Source organism: Dermacentor variabilis, chromosome 11 (assembly GCF_050947875.1).
Source record: "Dermacentor variabilis isolate Ectoservices chromosome 11, ASM5094787v1, whole genome shotgun sequence".
NCBI lineage: Eukaryota > Metazoa > Arthropoda > Arachnida > Ixodida > Ixodidae > Dermacentor > Dermacentor variabilis.
Genome location: NC_134578.1, coordinates 47,030,194 through 47,052,122, shown reverse-complemented (window position 1 = coordinate 47,052,122; position 21,929 = coordinate 47,030,194). Strand labels below are relative to the sequence as shown.

The window sequence follows — 21,929 nt, the reverse complement described above, 5'->3', positions numbered from 1 at the left end:
TGAACCTCATTGACACTAACTTGGATCACTTGGTATGTGGCAGTAGGCATAATTCCCTCTTAAATTGCACGAAAAGTATTATAAATTTAACCAGCGCTTGGCGGAATCGACGACCACTCGTCATAATGTGTGTGCACAAATGCGGGGATAAATAAAATCTATACAAACACAAATATACATGCAGAGAAAATGTATATGTTCACGTCTTTAATAAAAACACACTGCCCTTGTACTTGTTGCAAGTCTGTCTCCTTTATTACTTCCAACATCACATCATATAAAATATTTCATCAGCAATGGTACCTCCGTCAAGGGAAAGACTGCTAATGATATTACCGCCACCAATCATCTTTGAAGTATTGAAGCATTGCTAATTTCTGTGTAGTTTTTTCAAAATTATAATTTCTGTCATCGTATCACCTAATATTTGTTTTTTTATTGCTATTTTATAACACGTCATTGGATCGAGACAATGAGAATGATTATCACAACGGGGTGCCAAACTGGACAACGACAGCGACTACTTGAAACAGGACTCATTCGTAGACGAGGTTTCTTTTTGGGGATTCTTCAGGCGAAATACATCTGCCTCTGAACCAGAGCACTCGGTCAATTTGAAGAGATATGAGCGTCACCGTATATATTTCACGTAACCATGTTTTGCAATGTATATGTGGAACAAGGGGATGCGGTGTCCTCAATGACGAGGTGTGGGCCCTTTGCATAAAAAAACACTATACGAAGTAAACGAAACATTTCTACGAGCATACAAAGCGCCTTTCTCTCAGTGTTCAGGCTAAAATAAATTAAATAGCATTTCAGTCTCCAACTACCCTTACAGACATTGATAATAAATAGAAAACAGAAGACCGTTTCCTTCACTCACATCTTGGCGAACGACGAGGCGTCAAATCTGGAACCTCAAAATTTCTCTGAAGGTCTGCGCAGATTGGCACAGTCACCAAAAGGAGGAAGAATGCTGGTGCGTAGGATTTCCTGAAACATCCAATAATGTGACTGAAAGGTCATCATAAAAATTCGGAGCTTTATTATTATAAATATGAAGGCTAATGACGCGCAAATTGTGTGCAGATTAAACTGTACCTGAACCAAAGCGTTTTCTTCAGTCATTTCTAGAACGGCTAGGCCAGCTCAGTTGGTTGAATTGTGGATAACATTCTGAGGTAACAGACATTACAAGCAAGTTTACACCATGTCACCAAGCACTGTGAAATAAGACGCAAAGACTCAAAGAAAGGGGGCTAACGACAGCTTGACAAGCGCATAATTTTTTTCCCTGAATCTTTGCGCCTCTATTCCCAGTGCTGCAACCATATAACTTGTACAGCCAGCCAGCCTAACCTTAGCTATTTTAGCATTCTGCTCAGCGATGATCCTGACCTTCAGCACTGGCTGGTGGGGAGGGCCAGCGCAGCAGTAGTAACCAGTGGGCTACCGGAATAGGCGGCCCACCCACGAGTTCTACGAATATCCTACAAATAAATATGTTTTCCAGATAGCATTACCCAAGCCGATTTCAACCGCGTATAGAGTGCATGTAATTAAAAAAACATTATTGAGTGAAGCAAGGTTCAAGACACTTCTCAATTATCACGCTGTTCCACTAAAAACAGATAACGTTTATGAACCGGTTTAATTTTGTGCATTGCATTCTTGTCATAAAAGTAATCATGGTACACCCTTTTCATAGAGCGCATATAAGCCTGAAAGTATGGCCACTGGCGCGCACCCTTCTGGATATGCAAGCTTTAGACATACAGTAATCAATGTGAGGTGGCAACGAAGGCTCCCTCTAAACAAAGAGAAAGTATGGAGATACTCACCGAAACATGGATGCCGTGAAATGCTGGACAATAATGCTAAGAGCGTTGTTTCGTGCAGGGCCACAGAATATTCAAGAGGTAACCGTCCTACCTCGTGCCTCTCGTAGTACTGCTGTACACGTATTCTGGCATCGCGGAGCGCCGCAAAAGAAGAAACGTCAACGCTGAAAACAAAACTTGACAAACCACATGCGCTTGCTCGTTTGCGCTTTTCCACAATGTGGAGTGTTTCCAGTATTAGGGGCAGTGTAGGTGGGCTGGCAACAGGGAAATCACATTCCCACCGTTTACCAGGACATGGAGTGCAACTAAATAACTATGAGGCAAAACGAATCGCTAAACAAAAAAACCACAACTAAAACATCAGCTGCGGTTCAAAGGAACATAACGCGAAAAAAGCTAGGCACATTGATGTCTATTATGCTGCTCTCCATCGGAGGGCCATTGTATGACGAGGAATGGCCGGGCGCTTTAGCAAAGAAGACAAGAATGACGGTCGCGTTTATCTTTAAAAGTGCCGACAGAGGGTATTTGCGAAAGAGGCGTGGACGATTCACGCAGCAAAGTTTGCGAAGGTCAGCAGGCGTTGCTGCTTGCAATTCAAACTTTCAGGGAAAGACCGAGAGGGTGTGGTGCCGGAGGCTCACAGTGTGATGATCGCAAGCTAGAGCATAGCAGATGTGTTTGTCTGCCTTTATTTTTGGTCGTCTTTTTCGTACGCCCACCATTCTAAATATCAATGCCGACGTGCCGAAGGTGGCGGTGTGAATTTGGTGGTTGACGTGAACTGAGCCGTTGGTGCCGGTCGCACTGAATGTTGCCGGGCATTCAAGTCAAGTCAAGTTTATTTACAACATGTACAAGGTACAGTGTTGAAGGCCACCCTGGCAAGAAAGCTGTAAACATACAGCTTGACGAGGCCAGGGGGCCACCACCAGGGAACATCAGCATCGCACACATCCGCAGTGCAAACAATAAGCTTTCGTAAGTAGCTGCAGTAATACAACACGTGGTACATATCCACTTCCCTGGGCATGAATAGATCTTTATACATACATAATCATTAAGAACGCATTGAAATTCGGGTGGATAACGTTAGCGCCACGGAAATATATACTGTTACACTTTAAAAAATGAACATTATTAAAAGCAATAATTAAAAGGAAGTTAAACAACAGTTAAGAATGTGCACGTGCAACTTAAAAGAAATGAAATGAATATACATGTGATGAGTACATTGTGAATAGGTATTCAGAAGTTGAGACACCAGGAAGCTAGCAATTGGGACCAAATTATACCATGTTCCTTGCACACTAATAGCAGCGACCTATTTTTTTGTGCATAGGTCTGAAGAACCATCAGCAAACGCTTTATGCGACATTGTGGCTTGTATAAGAATCATAATTATCTGGGCATTTGACACGAATATGTTGGCGCTGTTTTCAAAATAAGCGTACTCTTAATTAAAAAATTATATTCATGACCTCTTCGTCTGGTGTTTCAAGGCTAAGTGTCCCTGAAAAAAAAACTATCTGAAACCGATCCCACGTTATGATTGTAATGTGCAACGTTTTGTACCTCACCAAAGAAAGTACTTTATCAAGTAAGAATACCGCTATTTTGCGAATTCATGTTCAAATTTTGTATTTTAATTATTAGCAGAAAAGGAGCGTGGTGACTGGACTCTGATAAGTCAGGATATTAGAAAAATTGATTCCCGTCTTCTGAATAGTCATTGGGATCGTATCCTTTTACTGAAATTTTCACTTGCGTTTTGACATGTACTTGTTTAGTGAGACGACACTAAAAGATAAAACACTTGGTTAAACATCTAAACTTTAACCTGCCACTTCTTCCTGATATGGTACGCAGTTATGTTTAATACATTTTCACACCAGGGCTCTTACCCACTTTAACTGAGCAGACTCGTACTGTTTCATTCTTTTCTTATCTCCGCGTTCACCTGACAGAACCGGTAAGGGCACACGAGCAAGATATGCGATAACGTCTGAAGCATTCGGGAGGAAATTGAAGAGTGAAGGAAAACAATGGAATCTGCTGTGAAAAACGTTTATTCGCGTGCCAGACTTTAACCTTCCTTTTTGCTGGCTTGAGTGAACCAGCGAGATGTTGCTCACTTGTCTTCACCTCGCGGGTACAAGATCTGCCACGTGCCGTACAGCACGTTGTCAAGTATCCAGGGCACCAGCGCATCGAGTCGTGTATAGACGCCCGGAACTTTGCCTGCACAGGCAGCGCCGTAGGAGACGATGCCCACTTGCAGGAAGCGGTGGTTGTCCGCGCGTGCAATGGCGGGTCCTCCGGAATCGCCCTTTAAGTGAGCAATGGAGAGAGAGCAATCTTGTTGATAAGTGGGAAGGCTCTTCAAGCGAAAAGCTTGACGTGCTTCTCTATGGATGCATCAGACGACGAGGGATGAAAGAAAGGGTTGTAGAATAAAAGGAAAGAGAAAAAATCAGTGGTAATTTAGCGGCAATGGCAAGAGATATGTGTTGCGTTACGTCGCACATCCTTGAGGTACCACCGGATCGATGAGTTAAACGACATTCGCTGCATTGCAAAGTACTATTCCTTCTCTACCTTTACCACGGGACCGGATTCCCACGCGTTACACATACACACTTCTTTCACTTTGACGCTCCTGATGCAAACACAATAAAGAAAAGCAAGCATGCACGTGGAACGCACCATAGCGCATGTTTTTAGTTGTACATAATGTCGCTAGTTGGACATATATTTACAGAACAGACGTGCTGCTGGAGCGCAAAACGGTGCAGAAGCCGCTTGAAGTGGCACACGGAAAGCCGGCAGCGCGACAAAGGGCAAAAAAGATTTCTGAAATATTTCCTGAACATATTTTAAAATATTTAGTTTCTGTACTTGTATATAAGGCTTTAGCCTAATTTCCCACAATCTTGCTAGTAGCCTGCTCTGTTTTCTGTCACATTCTAAGTGGTTTGCGTTTCCCTTTGCCCGGCAAAACAATTGTTTTGTTCCTAAAACTTTTTAAAGGTTGCTGCGGCCCGCGCAACCCCAAGATGAGCTGCGTAGTATGCAGCGCAAGTGTAAGGAGCATTGTTTTAATTTTTTTGGTAATGAGTTTTATTGCTCTATTACAATCTTTCGCAGAGACGCAGAACAACCACATTATGCATATATTTACAGTGTCTTCAAAATTAAGCTGATAGTAATATTAATGAGAGAGCATTGGGAGCTAGGCAAAATCTTGCACAGGCTGTTTATGCACTTTGGTGGATATAATTATAGCCATCAGGTCGCCTTATAAACAACAATTTCTTTACTTTTTCACTGCCGTGGTTATGGTATATGGTTATATTTGAAACGTTGATACAGTCGTATTTACAGACAACTTATATTTATTTACTTGCTCTTGGCTGGCGAAACAACCAACTACTGACCTTTTCCCACGAGTGCTCTTCGTTGTAATTGTCAGGCTTGGCGTTGTGTCGAGATCCCTGACCCTGAATGCGAAATCCGCTGATGAATTTCAAATTTGGTGATGAATATCTCAAAACAGAAGCGCTCCAGGAGAATCAATGGAAGTTAAGTTGTCTTACACTACGATATTCTTAACGCTTCAAATATAAACACGTACAGTTACCTTTATAGTAATGCATTATTTACGCAGTTATTGCCTTTATGCGCCTTATGACTGAATAGTTCCAGAAAACTGAGGGGAACCAAAGCCCAGAAACTGCCTATAAAAGCAGGTTTATAGCATAACTGGCGTCGCGTTTTTCTTAAACGTAGCGTTAGAATAACTTTGAGGACACTTTGGGAACCTGGGTAAAATAGTAACAGTTAGTTATATAAACGCACATGTATCGAAGAGAAATAGATGACTATAAGTGTCAGCGTAAAATGATGACGCAATGGTAGACAAAGCGCTTAGTCTGGCTTAAATATAAACGATGTCACCAGCCAAATGATGGGCTGCAATAGAGACACCCTTCCATGCAGCGGTAAAGCGCTATACCTGACAAATGCTGTAAAGTCACGTACGGAGTGATGAGAAAATTTAAGAATGATGACAATGATGTTGCCGGCGAGTACCATTACTGCAGGAGCGCGAGAGAAGAAACTACAATGTCATAAACTACCTGTAGGGCAACATTTACCTAAATATGCAGCGTTGTACAATAACTTGCTTCAAGTGAAACAACTCGGTTGTTTTTAGTACAGGGGTAGCCGTAGTCAGTACGGCGGTCGATTGCACGTATTTTTTTTTGCATTCGAAGCTTTCTTCGGCTCTTCTGGTTATATTTTTACTCAGTCGGCCTTGTCTGACGTCTGTTTCGGGGAGTAAAGTGGGATCACCGCGGAGACAGTGTAAGCAAAGGTGGTCAATGGTTGGGCCGATCCTGTTGCCAGTGCGTGATATGCCTCTTCGCAGTAGTTTCAACGTGGTTGGTAAGGCGGCCAGTTCTTGAGGTAGTGCAACGTGGCAGCGCGTAGATGCCCCATACCCATCCGAAGTTATCGCTTGACTCTAACAATCAATAATAGATATTTGTTTCTCTAATTTCTTCGAAGGTACGGGCGTAAGTGAGGCTATCTTGCCTGATTGCGAGGGTGCGTTGCGAGATTTATCGGGACTCCCTCTTTCCCTCACTTTGTTAAACTACGGCCCAACCTCCGACGTTAGAACGCTTTTGAGCATGATGGGCTTCATGAAAGTGTTCCGAGATCTATAACGAAGGACTGGAGGACTGTATACGCAATGTTGTAGCGGCGGTAGCAGAATCTTTGAGAGCTTAGTGTTGTCTTACTTTTGATTTCTCTCATTCTCCTGTGTCCCTGTTCTTATCTAGCTTGGGGCAGCGAAGTGAACGCTGCTTTTGATTATCTTTCCTGTCTTCTCTTTCCCTCTCGACCGTCGAACAAATGTCATACTCTGGCTACTCACGTACATTGCTAATTTGTACAAGCGCGTCGACGAGAAATCCACTTTGTGTTTGTGCGTGGGTGTTTGTAGGTCTGCGAGTGTTAATTCGCATACTTAAGATGTTACGGTAGATTCTGAAATCCAGCCAAGATTTCCAGTACCGTCAATTAAACAAATCGATTCTGAATGTCAATCCGCGCAGTTACAACCATAGTAATGTAAAATCTCAAAAAAAGCCGTATTGCCTCATACCTCGCATGCGTCTGTTGTATCTTCGTACGCGCAGAACTGCAGCGTTATGTTGTAGCCGTTGTTGCCAAATTTTCTCATGCACACCTCGTCGGACAGAACACGTAAACTTGTATAGTAGAGGAGTCGCTGAGGAGGTCCAACTGCAAAGCAAGGGTTAAACTATGAACATGAAGGTTCATCCAATTTGCAAGTAAAGAAAAATATTGCCGCACATGAGCGTCGTTTTGGGAAACACTTTTTACTAGTGAAAATATGCTTGCGAAGGTTTACAGTATGATAACAGGATAATCATCGACGTGGAAGTATTGTAAATACTTAACCCGTTGACTGCTGCTCCCGACATAACTCGAGGACTGACTATCGCACAAATGCAATCACTCTCGAGCCTACTTGTTTTGTGTTTTCAGCACGCATCCTGCCTCTACCGAATCGAGTCATGCAAAGAAGACCCCTATGATTTGTGTGTCATCTATGCAGAGGCAAATTAAACAGCAAAGAACTTGCAAGTTGCATTTGGGACAGCCGGTGGGGCAAATGTCTCGGTGCTCTGTCCCTCAAACTCAGCAGGGCACACATTACGAAACAGTGTGGTAGGTCCATCCGCACGTTCACACCAAGGAGTTGATGAAGTGTTGACGAACTCTTATTTGGGAGATGGCAACGACGAAGAGGTTGATTTTAAGCAGCATGAAATGCTTGGCAAAGCAATACGTAAGGAGAGCCCATCCGGAGCTGATCATCAGTGAAAAGAAAACAAGATATCCAGCAGTGAAAGGGATAAGTGTTAGGGTGGCACAATGGCCCCTGAAATAAATGAAGTCTTGAAAGTTACATCGTGAAGCATTCTGCCAGATCTATATGGCTTTCATATCTAAATCATTTCTTTTTTCGAGATTACAAGATGTCCATAACGGCTTATGCACATATTCGACACATTTATTTTACATTTTCGGAGGCGAGCATAGACAGTGACAGAAGTTGCAAACGTGAATCCTGCTGAAAGCAGGGTTTTGCATCAAATGGGAAGTGACCAGAGCAGGTAGCGCTAATGCGAAAGTAGAATAAAAATACCAATTTTCAGTATAAGTGCAAATAAAGTAGAGCGCTCCATCGAATGTGTACCGAATGCATTTCTGCCTTCCTGCATGATTACAGAAACTTTCCGTATTTCGCTGTTAATGTTGCCACAGTATACATGATAAGCATATTGCTCAGCAAATGTGAGCTATTATCCGACGGTATGGCATTAGTAAAAAGTGCTAGTAAGTGATCTCACATTGCTTAAGACGGCCCCAGCCAGCCACACGCACATGCTTGTGGAAAATGTCCACGGGTTCCAGAGAGATGCAGATAGGGCGCGTGGTCATCGTGAATGAGAAGGGCTGTTCTACCTGAAATGTATGAAGATATTGATAGGGCAGAGCAGTGCGGCGAAACATCTATGCAATAATTGTTTTGGTTTATATTGCCCTTTAAGTTATCTTCAAAGTGAACAGATGGAAAGGAAGTGCAGCGTTTTACCACATGTAGACTTGTGCTCTTAAATTTTGCTCTCTGTTTTTCGGTTACATCAATTCTAGAAGAATCTGAAGCACTGAATCGTTCAAACGGTGTTTCCGAGCCCAAAAACCAGCTGAAATTGCGAACGAACCTTCTTGATTGCAGAAGGCGGTCTGTGTTTTAATCCATATATATGGACACTTCAAGCGCATGTCCGCCGTCGGCGTCGGCGAAAGCATCGGCGTCACCGTTGCCATCCCCGTCGCCGTCTCCGTGAGGCTCCTTATAAAGTACAAGGGCGACAGCACCGTCACCGAGCGCCATACGCTGTATGTGCGAGTGAAGACGTGCGGGGGTAGTCGACGATCACGTTTCAATCTCGCCCGCGCCAAAGAGGTGAAAAAGGAAAGGAAGCACGCCGCCTTCCGTAGTGCGCAGGGCGCCCAACGTGGCGAGGTGCCGGCGGGGGGGGGGGGGGGGAGAGAAGGAGGGCGATGTTCTACTCCGGCTGCAACTGAGCATGTGGCGCGCGCGCGAGATCGCGCGACCGTGTCTTGTGGGTGGTTTGCGCTGGAGGCAGAATCTTGGTGCGTCGGCGGCTCGTAGCTTTGTGCGCGTTGTGTGTTCTCGATGCTCACTTTGCCTGGAAGCGATGGAGAGCACGAATGTCACAGGTTCTGCCGCATTTGTTCATGCCAGCGTTTTAACAGCTAGTTTCCGCGGTCACCGAGTCAAATGTGTTGATGTTTACTTGTGCGTGCGTGACACCATGCTTGTTATATTAGTTCGTGTACCTATGTTTACAAGCTTATGCGGCCGATAAAACTACTATCCTTACTTCGTATAGCTGTCCACTAATTTGCTGTCGCAATGAATGCTTCGCCTTTCACGCGAAACTGCGACTCTATGAGATCTCATTGGGGATCATCTAACTAAATCCCTCTATGCATACCACGTGAATATAAAAACGAGATATGTGCAACCTCTTCGAAATGTAACTGCATATATTGAAGTTGTGGCAGCGGTGCCACTAAGTCCAAGTCACAACCACAGTGCCACAAGTGCATATATAGTGTATTTTTTTTACCTGAAACGCTTTTTTCTCAAAAAAGGACAACAAAGGTTACTCAAGTTAGATAACTACAGATTCAGTATCTATACCCAAGTGTATATCACTTAAAACAAAACAATCAAATCACTCCGCTAACTAAGCTAATCGGATACAGTAAGTTCTCAGTAACATAGGGCACTTGTTTGTATAGTTAAGTTGAAGAGAATCGTCATAAAAGTCTAGTTCCGCTCTTATTTAAGAACGGCCGTGTAAACCGAATCAATAGGTCTAAAATTAGTCGTTTAGTTTGCGCGATTAGGCACGGAGCATTGCGAAGCGAGGCTCAGGGTTCAACCCTACCGTGGCGCAGCAGGGTGGCATAAAATGAACCTGCCGCCGCACTTCCGCCTTCTAGCTATGTTATTCTGATTGGTGCTCTGTGCAACTCTCCATAAGATGCACGGTCACTTCAGGAGCAGAGGAGATTTGACCGCTTTGTCGTGCCTTATACCCTAGCTTGATTTTACGCTGTATTGCTACGTCGCACAAAGGTAGCACCGCGATCAGTGCTTTGCAGTGCTGCGGCCAGTCAGGTTAACTCAACGAACTTTATGTGGCGAATTATTTCTGTTGCAATACCAATCTAAAACGTTGAGACGCGGAACTAGACTACTATGACAATTTCCTTTAACTTTCCAATATAAGTATGTTCCGTAAAGGTTATAAATAAAAAGTGAAATAATGCAATTATTATTTGTAAATTATTTCTTGAAATCTTGTCACAAATTAAGTCCGTCCGGGCAAAAATTGTGTAGTAAACTGGTTCGAGTAATCTTTACGGGCTTCATTGTTACCGACTTTCTGGACTTCCTTGAATTGACTCGACCATTATGTAACCGGTTACTTTATGGTTGAGTCGGTTGGTGAAGCCCCCATTTAACAAATCAGATTATTGGGTAACAATGCGTATGTATAGACGTAGGCATTCAATATATTTGCTAACCATTTTTACTGAATACCTAATGTTAGAAAGCGAAATCTGACAACCTAAAATTATACGGCCACCAGCTGACGTCAAGGTCAGTAGGTAACATGTAGAAGTAACAGAATACATTCAAAAGAGGACACATCTATGGGCCAAATGTTTTAGGACGCAGATCTTAGGCGCCCGTTTCTGCGTTCAGTTTCTGCCTCGGCGTCCCTTGGCGTAACCGAGTGAACGAGCACAGAGAAGGATAAAAGACCGAACGCGGAGCGCAGTGGGGAATGAAAGACGGCGAGAGGGAAGACAGAGCGAGGAGGAAAGCGGAGGAGGAGGGTGCAGTGAAAGCACGTGGACGCAAGTCGAGGAGGGTAGTATGGCGAAAGGGTGAGGACAAAGGTGAAGTGCCGCACGAGAGGTGCTTCACGGCGGCGGCCAGGCATGAGGCGAGTGCGTCCGCCGATAATGCATAGGAAAATAAAGCGCTAGTGCGGGCTTCGGGCCCACTGCGCATGCGCTACTTCGCCTGCGCCGCCGCCGCCGCTAGAGAATGCGCTCCACGGGAGCCTCACGCGTTTCCGCGTTCACGCTTTCTTTTCTGAACAATGAGCGACGCAAACTGTTAAAATTATTCCTCTGCCGCTGCTGCTAAACGAGCTGCCCGAGCAGAGGCTCAACACCGTCGTCGCGAGGACCCTGTCGTTCAGAATCGAATTCTTTGCCACAATATGTCGCGAATTCAAAACACCTAAACAGTTGCGCTCAAAATTTGCATTATGGAGCGTCGTAATCGTCGGTGAATGCTTTTATACGGGCACGTAGTCTGTGCAGCCTACAAGATTTTTTTATTAGCGAGCGAATATTTATCGCATGGCCTGTCAACGGTATGCGCGAGCGCCGGAAACGCGCTCACTTGGTGGAATAACCCGCTGATGTTCCTTTCAGGACACACGCCCCGCCGGTGTTATCTGCGCAGTGCTGCTTACAAAAATTATTTGCACAAATGGGAGGTGTCTGACTAAGATCAGTTACCTACAGTTTGTGTTCCATTTCTCCTGTGGATTACTGACACCGGCGTATGTGCCCGAGAATTAGGGTAAAAAAGATAAAAAAACGAAATAATTTAGCGCGTCCAATGTATTGTCATAAAAAGAAGGTTAAGGGATGATCGCAAATACTTATTGCTGAGTAGCCTGGCTATTTGCCCTGGTGTACGATAGGACCTGGAGGAAAAAAAGTAAGATGTGTGCACCGCTTTAGCGAACAGCGCCGTTGACTTCTGCCTACTATCGCAGATTTCGCCGCTTCTTGCCGTTTCGAGAGAGAGAGAGGGAGAAGAAGAAGGAAAGGCAGGAAGTTTAGCCAGAAGGATGAATATGGTTTGCCACCCTAAACTGGAGAACACGTGATGGAGTAAAACATAAGAAAAGAGAGAGGGGGGAAGGAGCACGGACCCACGATTACAGCAGATAAGTGTCCCGGCGGTCTATCATAGCAGAGTTATAGCACGCTGAAACGCTGCACTGTGGACACTCGCTCGATAATATCAAAAATACGGGAAGGTGCACATATTAACCTCAGTGGCACACAGTGTTAGCTTAAGTCAGGTCATACTAGCTCACTCACAGCGCAGGCAGTGCATACCGCAGCGAAAGAGTCAGCACAAATATATCCTCAATGAGGGGGCCATATAATCCTACACACATTGGAACACACAAAGACAAAAAGTGAGAAAAAGTTGCACCACTCATTAAGCACTGGAAATAAATCGTTCATAATATATAAAGTAAATCTACGTAAAAACGGCTGCTAATAATAGCACTTTCGAACCCTAGTCGCTGGAACATGCAGTACAACCATGCAAGCAATTATTTTATATCGCTTCGTAGTTACTTTCATTTAGCACAGAGCAAACGCCTACCAGCCACTGCCTTTTGTGCGAAAACAGGTGCACAATCTTACAAATGAATTAAGTGGTGTACCAATTAGTATCAAGGAAACATTGTAAATAACAAAGCAAAAGCAATGAAAACGCTGAAGCCACGCGTTTTTCCACACTTCCTTGACTATTTTATTCGCTAACAAGGTCACAAAATCCTCTTCTTCGGGGATTCAACCATACGTGTATTCCGCAATATTACTTAGAGATAAATGTGTTAAATACTAGAAACCTTCAGCATTGGCATTAAGCAACGCCAGCAGCCACAATACACTGAAAACTCCCCCATTCTTCTAGTAGCCTTGGAGGCTAATTTAAGTGGCATACGGTATAATAAGATTTATCTTATCTGTAAGCGTAAGAATTTTCTAATAATTGTCATGAGGGTGCTATGTAATGCCTATCAGAATTGTTTAAAGCTTATAATTTTATTGCAACCCTTATTCTATGCAAATATGCAGCGAAAGGTTTCGTTGTTTTGTATTAACTGTGAGCGTTATTCCAGTGGTGAATGTTACACTTCCCTAATGAACGCCCACAACACTGGAGCATCAGGTATCGAAAACGATGTTCTCACCCGTAGAATAGCGATGTCGTTGACAAACGTTGTTTCATTAAAATCTGGGTGCACTTTCATACGGTCTACTCTCCAAAACGCACCGTCCAGTTTTTGTGTACTGTTGTAGAAGGCCACAATTCTTGTCGGATACGTGCCATTTCTGAATGCGAAAGAGGAGCAACAAGCACTAAGTTCTCGGGTGGTCGGTTGCAGTAATGCTTCTAGAATATCATCAATGAGAATTCAATGCAATGTGTTGAAGAAGGCACATGACAATTAGAATCAACCAAGGCAAAATCTCGGTCAGCTGTTTGAACGTGTACAACAACTGAAGTTTTTATAACACTCCATTTTTCTTTCACATTGTACTTGATAAAATTTTTTGAACTACAGGCTTCTAAGTATGACCGGTGCTACGTAAAAGAATTAGCCTGAGAGTTTCTCCAAAGTTAGAAATTACTGAAGAGGGTATCTAAAATTGAAATATTTTTCGCTCGCAGAAGCCCCTTACGGCTTCATTTGGCCTACCTGTGCCTAATATGCTGGCATAAATTGTGCCTACCGAATTTGTACAATAGAAAGAAGGAACAGGGCCAGGTTGAATAAAGGAATTGTGCTATATTGCTGAAAGAAAATTTTGAATTGCGCCAAACATCACCACTTTTTGGCGCGACGTACTCCTTAATTTATTCAGTCTGAGGCTTCATTGAAGATTGTAATAGATACCTATCACGCGCACTGCATGTTTGCAGGTCCCGAACCTTGTTTTGCGCTGGCAGTAATGTTGACTCACGGCTAATCTCGCCAAACAGTAATGCAAAGCCAGTTTGACAACTTAGCCGGTTGTCAAAAGTAAGTTTCACGAATGATTCCAATTTAACCGGCCTCCTCTGCATAACCCATCCCTAAATCCTGCCCCCACCTGCCACCCCCCCTCCCCGTTGGCTCGCCCCCTGCTCTTCCTCTGCCTCCAGATGGTAGAAGCAACAGGGACGGCACTGCAGCACAGCCCTAGAATATTATAAAGGATATGTTTTCTCTCTTTCTGCAAAAGTTAAAGTTAAAAAACTTATGTTCATTCATTTCTGCCTGCCCGAGTAGTAAGCTGGAATGTTCCATGCATTGCAAGTGGTGTTCGGATGTTACAGCCTAGTGCAGCGAAGAGTTCGCAAAGAGAAATCAGTTGCAGAAAGTAGGCCAGTCACGCTGAGTCAGAGTCAGTATTGGACTAAATTATTTAGTTCGGCTTTGAGCGCCTTTTGGTGAGCCTTCTTGAACGATGAGAAAAGACATACTTATTCGTTACGCTTGGTTGAAAAAGTATGAGGGCACCAGATATTTTTATTAACAATAAAATTAAGTGCTATGGTCGATGACAAAGATGAGAGTGTACAACGTGAAACTTATTAAATGTGAAATTTTATTCAGATCTACCCAAACAACATGCGCGTGGAGAAGCGAAAAAATAAAAATAAATTACAAACGCAGAAGAAAACTACTGAAAACAAAAGGGTACACCGAACGTCTCGAAAAGGCCTTTGCAATATGCAAATAAACTCACATGTGACAGACTGCCAGGCGTGAGGCGTTGCCTTTTCTTTGCGTTGTGTACTAATTTTCAGTTTTTTCTTGTTTTCGTTGCCACTTGTTTGTTTCTGTAAGTCTATTCTGGGTAGATCCGAACAAAATCTTTGTTGTGGCAGCACTGGTGTCGCCAACTCTTGTCTTGCGCTTCACAATAACGAAAAATATTATTTCAGATCATAATCTCAACCAATCATGCCCGATTTGCTCAATTCCAACTTCTTTGTTTTGCGCCGATTACCACGTTCAGTGCGCGCCGGAATAAGGGAATATGATCTTACACCCAATTACCTAGGAGTGCCAGAATTGAGAAATATATCGTATTGCCGATAAAGAAAGTGGAGAGCTGAACTCACTGTTTTATACAGTGCGCGGCCGTTAGAATATTCCTTTGAGTCAGGATAGTCCCAGAACAAGTTGTGTATTCTCCGTTGATCTTTACTGCCAAGAATACCTGCAGAAATAAGTAAAGGAAGACTTCAGTTTCTCTTTACGGTGAACTACAATCTTCAGCATGCAAAATTGGGGGCGAAAAATTTATGCTGCACGAATACACTAGGATATGAATCAAGGAAATACACTGCGCAGTCCACTTAGTTTTATCTAATGAATATCATAAGTCTAGCGCAAATTACTTGAAAGTGCCACTACAGCCGTTCCATTGCGTGGCGTTCACATAAAAGAGCATTCTCTGATTTAGCTATTTCACAAGAAAGACTACGACAACTCCACTTTTTGCTCACGTAGATTTCTGCTCCGTAACCTATTTTCTACAGCGATCATGCTCAGAAGGCCTGAGCACCCAGAAGAAAGGGCTACTCATTGTTGATAGCATCTAAACATTGCAACTTCATTCCAATGTAATTAAGGAAAACCACGGACCTCAGACACTGAATATTGCATTATTCATGCTTTTTGGCGAGATAGCCTGTTGAACGTATTGAAAGTATCAGCATCGAAATGGGTTTTTAAGTGTAATATTCTCACGTCTAATGAACATTTTTCGATATAACTTTTTTGAATTAGACAACATTCGTTATTTCCATGTTTTTTTTATTTTCAATGCCTACATATCTAATAGCGCGATTATTAATAACTCCTTCTCTCTGCATTACGTATGCACTTGATGATATAATAAATAAATAAATAAATAAATAAATAAATAAATAAATAAATAAAATGGCAAACTTCTCGCGATATTCGCACCATTGTCAGCAGTGTTAAGGTTCAATGTCGTGATCTTCCAGCTATATGCGGGTGAGACGTGTCAGCGTAGCGCAGTGTGCAGATCTCGCTGTGCAGAAGGAACAGCTCCCTGGAAACTAGCTGGCGTCTTACATTGCTGGGTTGATGAAGGGCCACCATAGCAGGGTTGCGGGTGCCAAACTTCAATGTGCGTTTGGCCGTTTTGTGATGAGTGTGCGGTTAGAATTTAATTGGCGAATATGGCGACTCCTTTTTAACACTGTAAATGCGCAATGGGGACCTTGTGAGAATCGGTGAGCGAGAATGTGAAGCACAAGGCTTGTCAGAATTCTTATAAATTGAAACGTTTTCATCGACTGTATTTTTTAATAAACAGGAATGTTTTTGATTTCTTCGCGAGCAGCGAGCCGTTTTTACTGGCAATACTTTCCGAAGGTTTTCCACACCGAAACAGTTTCTTATAGAAGCGATTCAGTTGATGTTTTCAGTCAAAAGTTTGTAAACAAGCTTCGACTTCACGCTCCGCCTGTGTAGATTTCGGCAAGCTTGTATACGCGCGAGAATATGCAGAAAACTCTCGAATATTTTATTTCTTGTGGCGACAGTTTGTCTCATCATAAAAATGATACTAATAATATTTCTAATGATCGCAATTCCTGCATAGAGAACAGCGTATACTCCTGTTTAAACGCGTACTGTTGCTCGAGAACACTACCGCATCTTCAAACCAATGAACATTCAATTGCACGGCCGACACCATCGCCAAGGCATCGCGATGTTTTAGGGAACGGTTATATTTTCACGAGACCTAATTCACTTCGCGAAAACGGTATCGACTCGCCAAATAAATTCCGACAGAAACAGTGAGCAGTAGAAATTACAGGTCGAACATAATACCTCGTCGATTGTACTCTTCAAATCACTCGGACGTGTGGATTCGGCTCAAGAATTCTGGAGCGGTGCTGTTACGTGCAAACATTACCTAGGTATTAGGCCAAGTCCCTTTATCACGTTTATAACATCTATGGTGCGTTGCAGGAACAGCAGACACGGTTCAAGTCGCGGATGGTGATGATGGCTTTGAGAATGGTGGCGTCTGGGCATGTGTTTTGTTGTTTTGGAAGGCACAGTGAGCAAGACCTTTCTGACAAAGGATATATTGCGTACGTTGTAAAACGGAGACAAATTCTACTAAAAGGCACATGTGAAATAAGATATTCTCGGTAAGTACACAAACATTCCGCGTTTCTCTTATGAATTTAGTAAATATATAAACAATGGTTCTATTGTAACCTGTAGCAACAATGATGGTTCTCAAATGTATAGCAAGCTCAAAACACATTGCGTTTAATAAATATACCAATACTTTGATAATTCTGAGCTCAAGTTCAATTGCAATAGAAAACAAAAATGATATTTTAAGCGTCCACTCCATTGCTTTGTGACTGTATAATAGAACATGTGTTTGTGTTATATATAACATCGATGGAACCTCGAGAGTGACTGAGGTTGCAAACATGACACAAGACTCGATAAGCTTTGTCTTTGAGGCACAAAATGACGATTCTGAAAGGTGAAGCAGACACACGAAACGTTAGTTAGCTGCTTCGCACTGGTGGAACTCGGACTTGCTCCCGCTAAATTCCTTACCTTGCTAACGTCTGATCAGTTTCCTCAATAAATATTTATATTTTCAAGTAGGTAACGTTACTTTTGCTTGGTACTCCAATAAACTAATTGTTTTTTTTTCTTTCTTTTCATTGCAATGTTCGCACTGCACCACATTCTGTTTTCTTCATTGATCCTTGTTTGTTCTTCTACCTTAAAAATAGCATATCTTTTACACTTCCGTTGTTATTTCTGTTACACCACATGGCATTAGAGCATTGTTTGTTGGCTTTCTTTGTTTATTAACATTTGGCTATGTTGTATATAATATTTAACATCATCCACTATTATACTGCCAACAAGTGTATAATCCTGTTGCAATTCAAACATAGTATCCGGTTTTCAATATTAATACTTTGGGACCCTCGTGTGTATACTGATTTCTGAATTTGTTTTCCGTATGAATAAACTCAAACTTTATCTTCAACCTCATAGGGAAATAGTAAGGTCACTGGGGGACGCACGGTAATCGCAACTGTCAGTAAGGGCGTCATTGCAACAGCTATTATATACAGGCACTGGCACCGAATTCGACTAGGCGACAAATTTAGGGGGTGCTTTACTTCGTAATATCCTTGTGAATAGGAAATGGAAATTTATTGTTCTTCCAGGATGCAGACAGAAGGAAAAGCGTTGGCCTCAGTCAGTGCCCAGGAAAATATGAGGTAATGTTAGTTTTATGCTTACTGCCTGTTTCACTCGTACCGTAACCTATACACGCTGCAGCTCAGCAGGAACGCTTATAGTATGCGTGAGCAGAAAAGAACAGAAAAGGACATGTGCTGAGGGAGCTCCTCAGCAACACTTTGCAACGTGGTGAACTCGGTGTTCAAATGATAGATTTGGGACCTCAAAAAGGTGCGACGTTATGCTAATGCATTTTTCTCGCATTTCAGGCTAAGTCGCCGCTGAAATTTTGGATCGTTCACTGGCACAACAAACTCGCGAACGCGAAAAAGAGGGTGAAATTGCCCGTGAAACTGGATATTTCAGAAACATTCGCAGTTACGAAAAGTACCTGCACACAAGAAATAGCTGTACACAAAGTCAAACTGCGCATTTTTTTTGCGTTCGCACATCTTCTTTTATTCCGTGTCGTTGGGCCTATACCTAATGAGTGATAAATTTTTGTAAGCTTCCTACACGTGGCACCTTCACAGAAAGCTGCCCCCTTTAAGGAAGAAGTGTGCCGCAGGACCAGCTGGTTAGAAACATTGGCATGGTTAGGTGCACAATATCAACCTTCCAAAACAAGGTGATAACGACAGCAAATTTCAGTAGCATTCAAAAGGGCAAATCTCATGCCTGTTTTCCGGGAATTCTACCCTTACTGTCGGAGCTTATGACGTGGCCAAGAATCAGAGCGAGAGGTCTAGTAGTTTAAACAGTAGGCACTGTTTTATCATTTTGCACTACATTCATTCGATTATCAAAGGCCTTTGAAAGTCTTTGCACTAATCTTGGCACGTCGGCGTCGCAAAAACGAAGGCCATTTATTATTCTTTTAAGTACTCTGTTAGCCTACTAAGTGATGCTAAGCGCTTTTGGACTAGCTAGATCAGGAATACGAGCGGCTCAACGTTTCCTTTTTCCTTAGCTCCCATCGACCTAATAATAGCACAACAAAAATGTCTGTGATGCAGCTCCCGTCTTAAAATGCCTGGTGGGGGTCGGACGTGGGACCACTGCGTACAATGCCATTGAAATCAGTAGCACAAAACATCAATACCATGTTACTGTTACAGGGGAGCGCTAAAAATAAGTGATGTTCCGCATATAGATGTACCTACAAAAAATATGAATGCCACTCAGCACCGCCGCAGTAATGTAATTAGAGTGCTTTGCATCCGAAATAAATAATTAGTACTCGCTTTTGTTTCACACAATTCTGAGGGTAGCTTCGGCTGCTGCGAATTGCAGTCGGAAAGAAATAAAGAGTACTCTCTTTTTCCATACACTCTAAGCCCGGTGGATATCGTTGTATTGAATTAGAGTGTATCAGAAAATTGATGTTGGGAAAGACCTTGTCGCTGAAGTGCGAAGCATGCATGTCGTTTCTTATTGCGTCTTATGCCCACATTTTCTTCACTGCCCTAAATGACAACCACAACGGACGCTCACCTTTCTTGGTGTTCAATGGTGAAAAAGAAGGTGCTCTGTGTCAGACAGCTTCTCCTAAATGTCAGTGTAGCCTACAGAATCCTGTTTGCCAAACCATGCAGGCGCTGCTGTTCAACATGCAGCACCAGTACCACGAGCAACGAGAGAGAGAGAGACAAAGAGAGAGCAAGATCACACACACTGCTATTCGAGTGCCATGAGCACGGCCGTGGCAAATTCTTTATGGCAAGGGGTCTTAGTCTTAGCAAGGCGCAGCTACGTTGCCTGGCGGAGGTTGTCAGGTCTCGTAGTCTCATTTCGCCTGAAAATTCCTTTTTGCACGGCCTTAGGTCCTGTGGAACACCTTTGTGAAACGATTCAAAGGCGCGCATAAGCATTTAACCTGGCAGCTTCTCCTGCGGGGCAATTCCCTTATCGTCACAGTGCGGGGAAAAAGTCCGAGGACACCTAAGCGCTTCTTGTGAGTTGCGAATGCGAAAGCACTAATGTAGCAACGGCGCGCAGCTGATCGGTTCGTCGAGTTTTGAGCTGGGAGAAATGTTTGCGCTCATGCTCGTTCCGGCCGCCGTGTATTGGGAGAGCTGGCGATGATGGAAGGTTTCGCTGCTTGCCTCCGCTCCCTTACTTCGTCTGCGGTGTACTGGTGTAGCCGACCCCGTTTCGCTACTGCCGAGGTTGCGGCCGCCGACGATGTAGATGCATCAGATTACGCAGCGGTAGGCGTTGCCCGAGCCCGAAAGCTCGGGACGTGGCGTCGCAGCCAATGGGAATTTAGGCGCCGTTTCGGTGCTACGGACGCCGCCGGCTTTCTCGCCCAATGGGCCATTTGATGCTATGGCATCAAAACGCTCACATGGCGTCGATGCGCCGACCACGGCTTCCCGGAAAACATTACAAGCAGGTGACTTGCAGAAAAATAGTGTACTTATCAGGAAATGAGCCCGGTCAAAGGCAACTTACCATCCAAGGGAGCTGACTTCGAGCAGCTAGAAGACCATTGACGATTCTTGCCGTAGGACCGGCTATACCGCACTCTGTGTTTCAGAATGATAATTGTAATTATTCTTAGAATACAATTATAACCAAGGAAGTCAAGGAATATACCGAAATATAAAGAATTATGCGCGACACCGCGCATATGAATCTTAGTATTTTAAAAGAACGCTTACATGCGCTCAAAACTAGAGCAATGCTGCAAATAGAACCTACATTGCTTTTGATGATGTTGCATTGTGACGCCTCATGATCGGCACCAACCTTTTTTGCATCTTTGCTAAATCGGATAAACACATTCGTTTACTCCAATGTGAGTAATATCATTTGTAATGAAAATCTCATCATTAATAAAGAAGGGGATCCATGGTGTGACATTCCTGATAACAGCGCCGATATTCCGCTTTTATTTACCAGATATTAAATAATGTTCCTGCTTTGCTGTGTCTGCAGGTACATAGCCGCGTTTATTTCGGCACTTCCTCAATCATGCTTGCTTCCATTATTATATGCCATATCTTTGATTTAGCCATGCTATGTTGATGAGCACATTAGGCCACAATTTTTCGGTACTGAGTCTTCTTGCCCCCGCAATGAAACGAATCCACAGTTGCGTTTTTGTGTAAAGCGTTATAGGTTAAGAAGCTGCAATGGTCGTAGAAGAAATTGAATGTATTATCTGATTTCAGCTCGAAAATGAGAATTCTGCGATGTACTTCATGACGATATACTCACCATCTGAATTTATCGAGAGCTCCCCGTTGGGAAACTGAAAGCCGATGCGTGCGTCTGTTACTCCTTCAAGAAAGTAAAACAGACAAAACAATTGACATCTATGATTGGATGCGGCTAAAAAAAAAGCTACTGATAGCCTATAGCCCTTTGAATACTTCCGACTGATTTGAAATGCTGCGTTAACGCAGTGAGACTTGACTTGCCTTAGAAGAGTGCAGCGATAATACGTAACATAGTGTCATTAGCCACGAGAGAACGGTCTTCAGAAGGTAGAGCGAAGAACTGTTTTCCGCCATCCCTATACGATCACTTCTCTCAATGCGCACTTTAAATTTCAGCGCGTCCAAATAATGCTGTGGGCGAACACAAACTGGGCAAATAGCGCGAAAGAAAGCTTTGGGTGCCTCGCGATACTTATTTCTTTCTTCTGCGAAATGATAGAATTAGGAGAAAAGGGACGCGCATATGGTGGTATTGTTCAGCGTGGTTGATGTTGCTTATGTCAGTCAGATATTGCGGAGAAAACAATAAAGTACAACGATTGTAGCCCAGCAGGTGCAACATAGTT

General features: G+C 43.2%; 1 protein-coding gene across 3 annotated transcripts; it reads right to left on the bottom strand.

Moving 5' to 3' along the window:
• Positions 1 to 3,900: 3,900 nt before the first annotated feature.
• Positions 3,901 to 21,726, bottom strand: LOC142564894 (venom protease-like). Of its 3 annotated transcripts, XM_075676086.1 has the most exons (9): positions 21,565 to 21,726; positions 21,362 to 21,424; positions 20,594 to 20,667; positions 14,995 to 15,092; positions 13,073 to 13,214; positions 8,300 to 8,414; positions 7,024 to 7,163; positions 5,285 to 5,347; positions 3,901 to 4,176 (listed from the first exon to the last, which is right to left on the bottom strand). In XM_075676086.1, exons 3-9 carry the CDS (start codon positions 20,594 to 20,596, stop codon positions 3,979 to 3,981), a joined length of 759 nt encoding a protein of 252 aa, XP_075532201.1. In that variant the 5' UTR covers positions 20,597 to 20,667; positions 21,362 to 21,424; positions 21,565 to 21,726; the 3' UTR covers positions 3,901 to 3,978. The 3 variants fall into 3 exon arrangements, with proteins under 3 accessions (XP_075532201.1, XP_075532203.1, XP_075532202.1); XM_075676088.1 differs by lacking the exon at positions 5,285 to 5,347; XM_075676087.1 differs by lacking the exon at positions 20,594 to 20,667.
• Between the last annotated feature and the right edge of the window lie 203 nt (positions 21,727 to 21,929).

Bases quoted from the DNA above. Each gene is read 5' to 3' on its own strand.
- LOC142564894 (XM_075676086.1), bottom strand. The intron at 13,215-14,994 runs GTGAGTTCAGCT...TTTCGCATTCAG, and splicing joins GCCGCGCACTGTATAAAACA to AAATGGCACGTATCCGACAA. The intron at 4,177-5,284 runs GTCAGTAGTTGG...GCTCACTTAAAG, and splicing joins AAGAGCACTCGTGGGAAAAG to GGCGATTCCGGAGGACCCGC.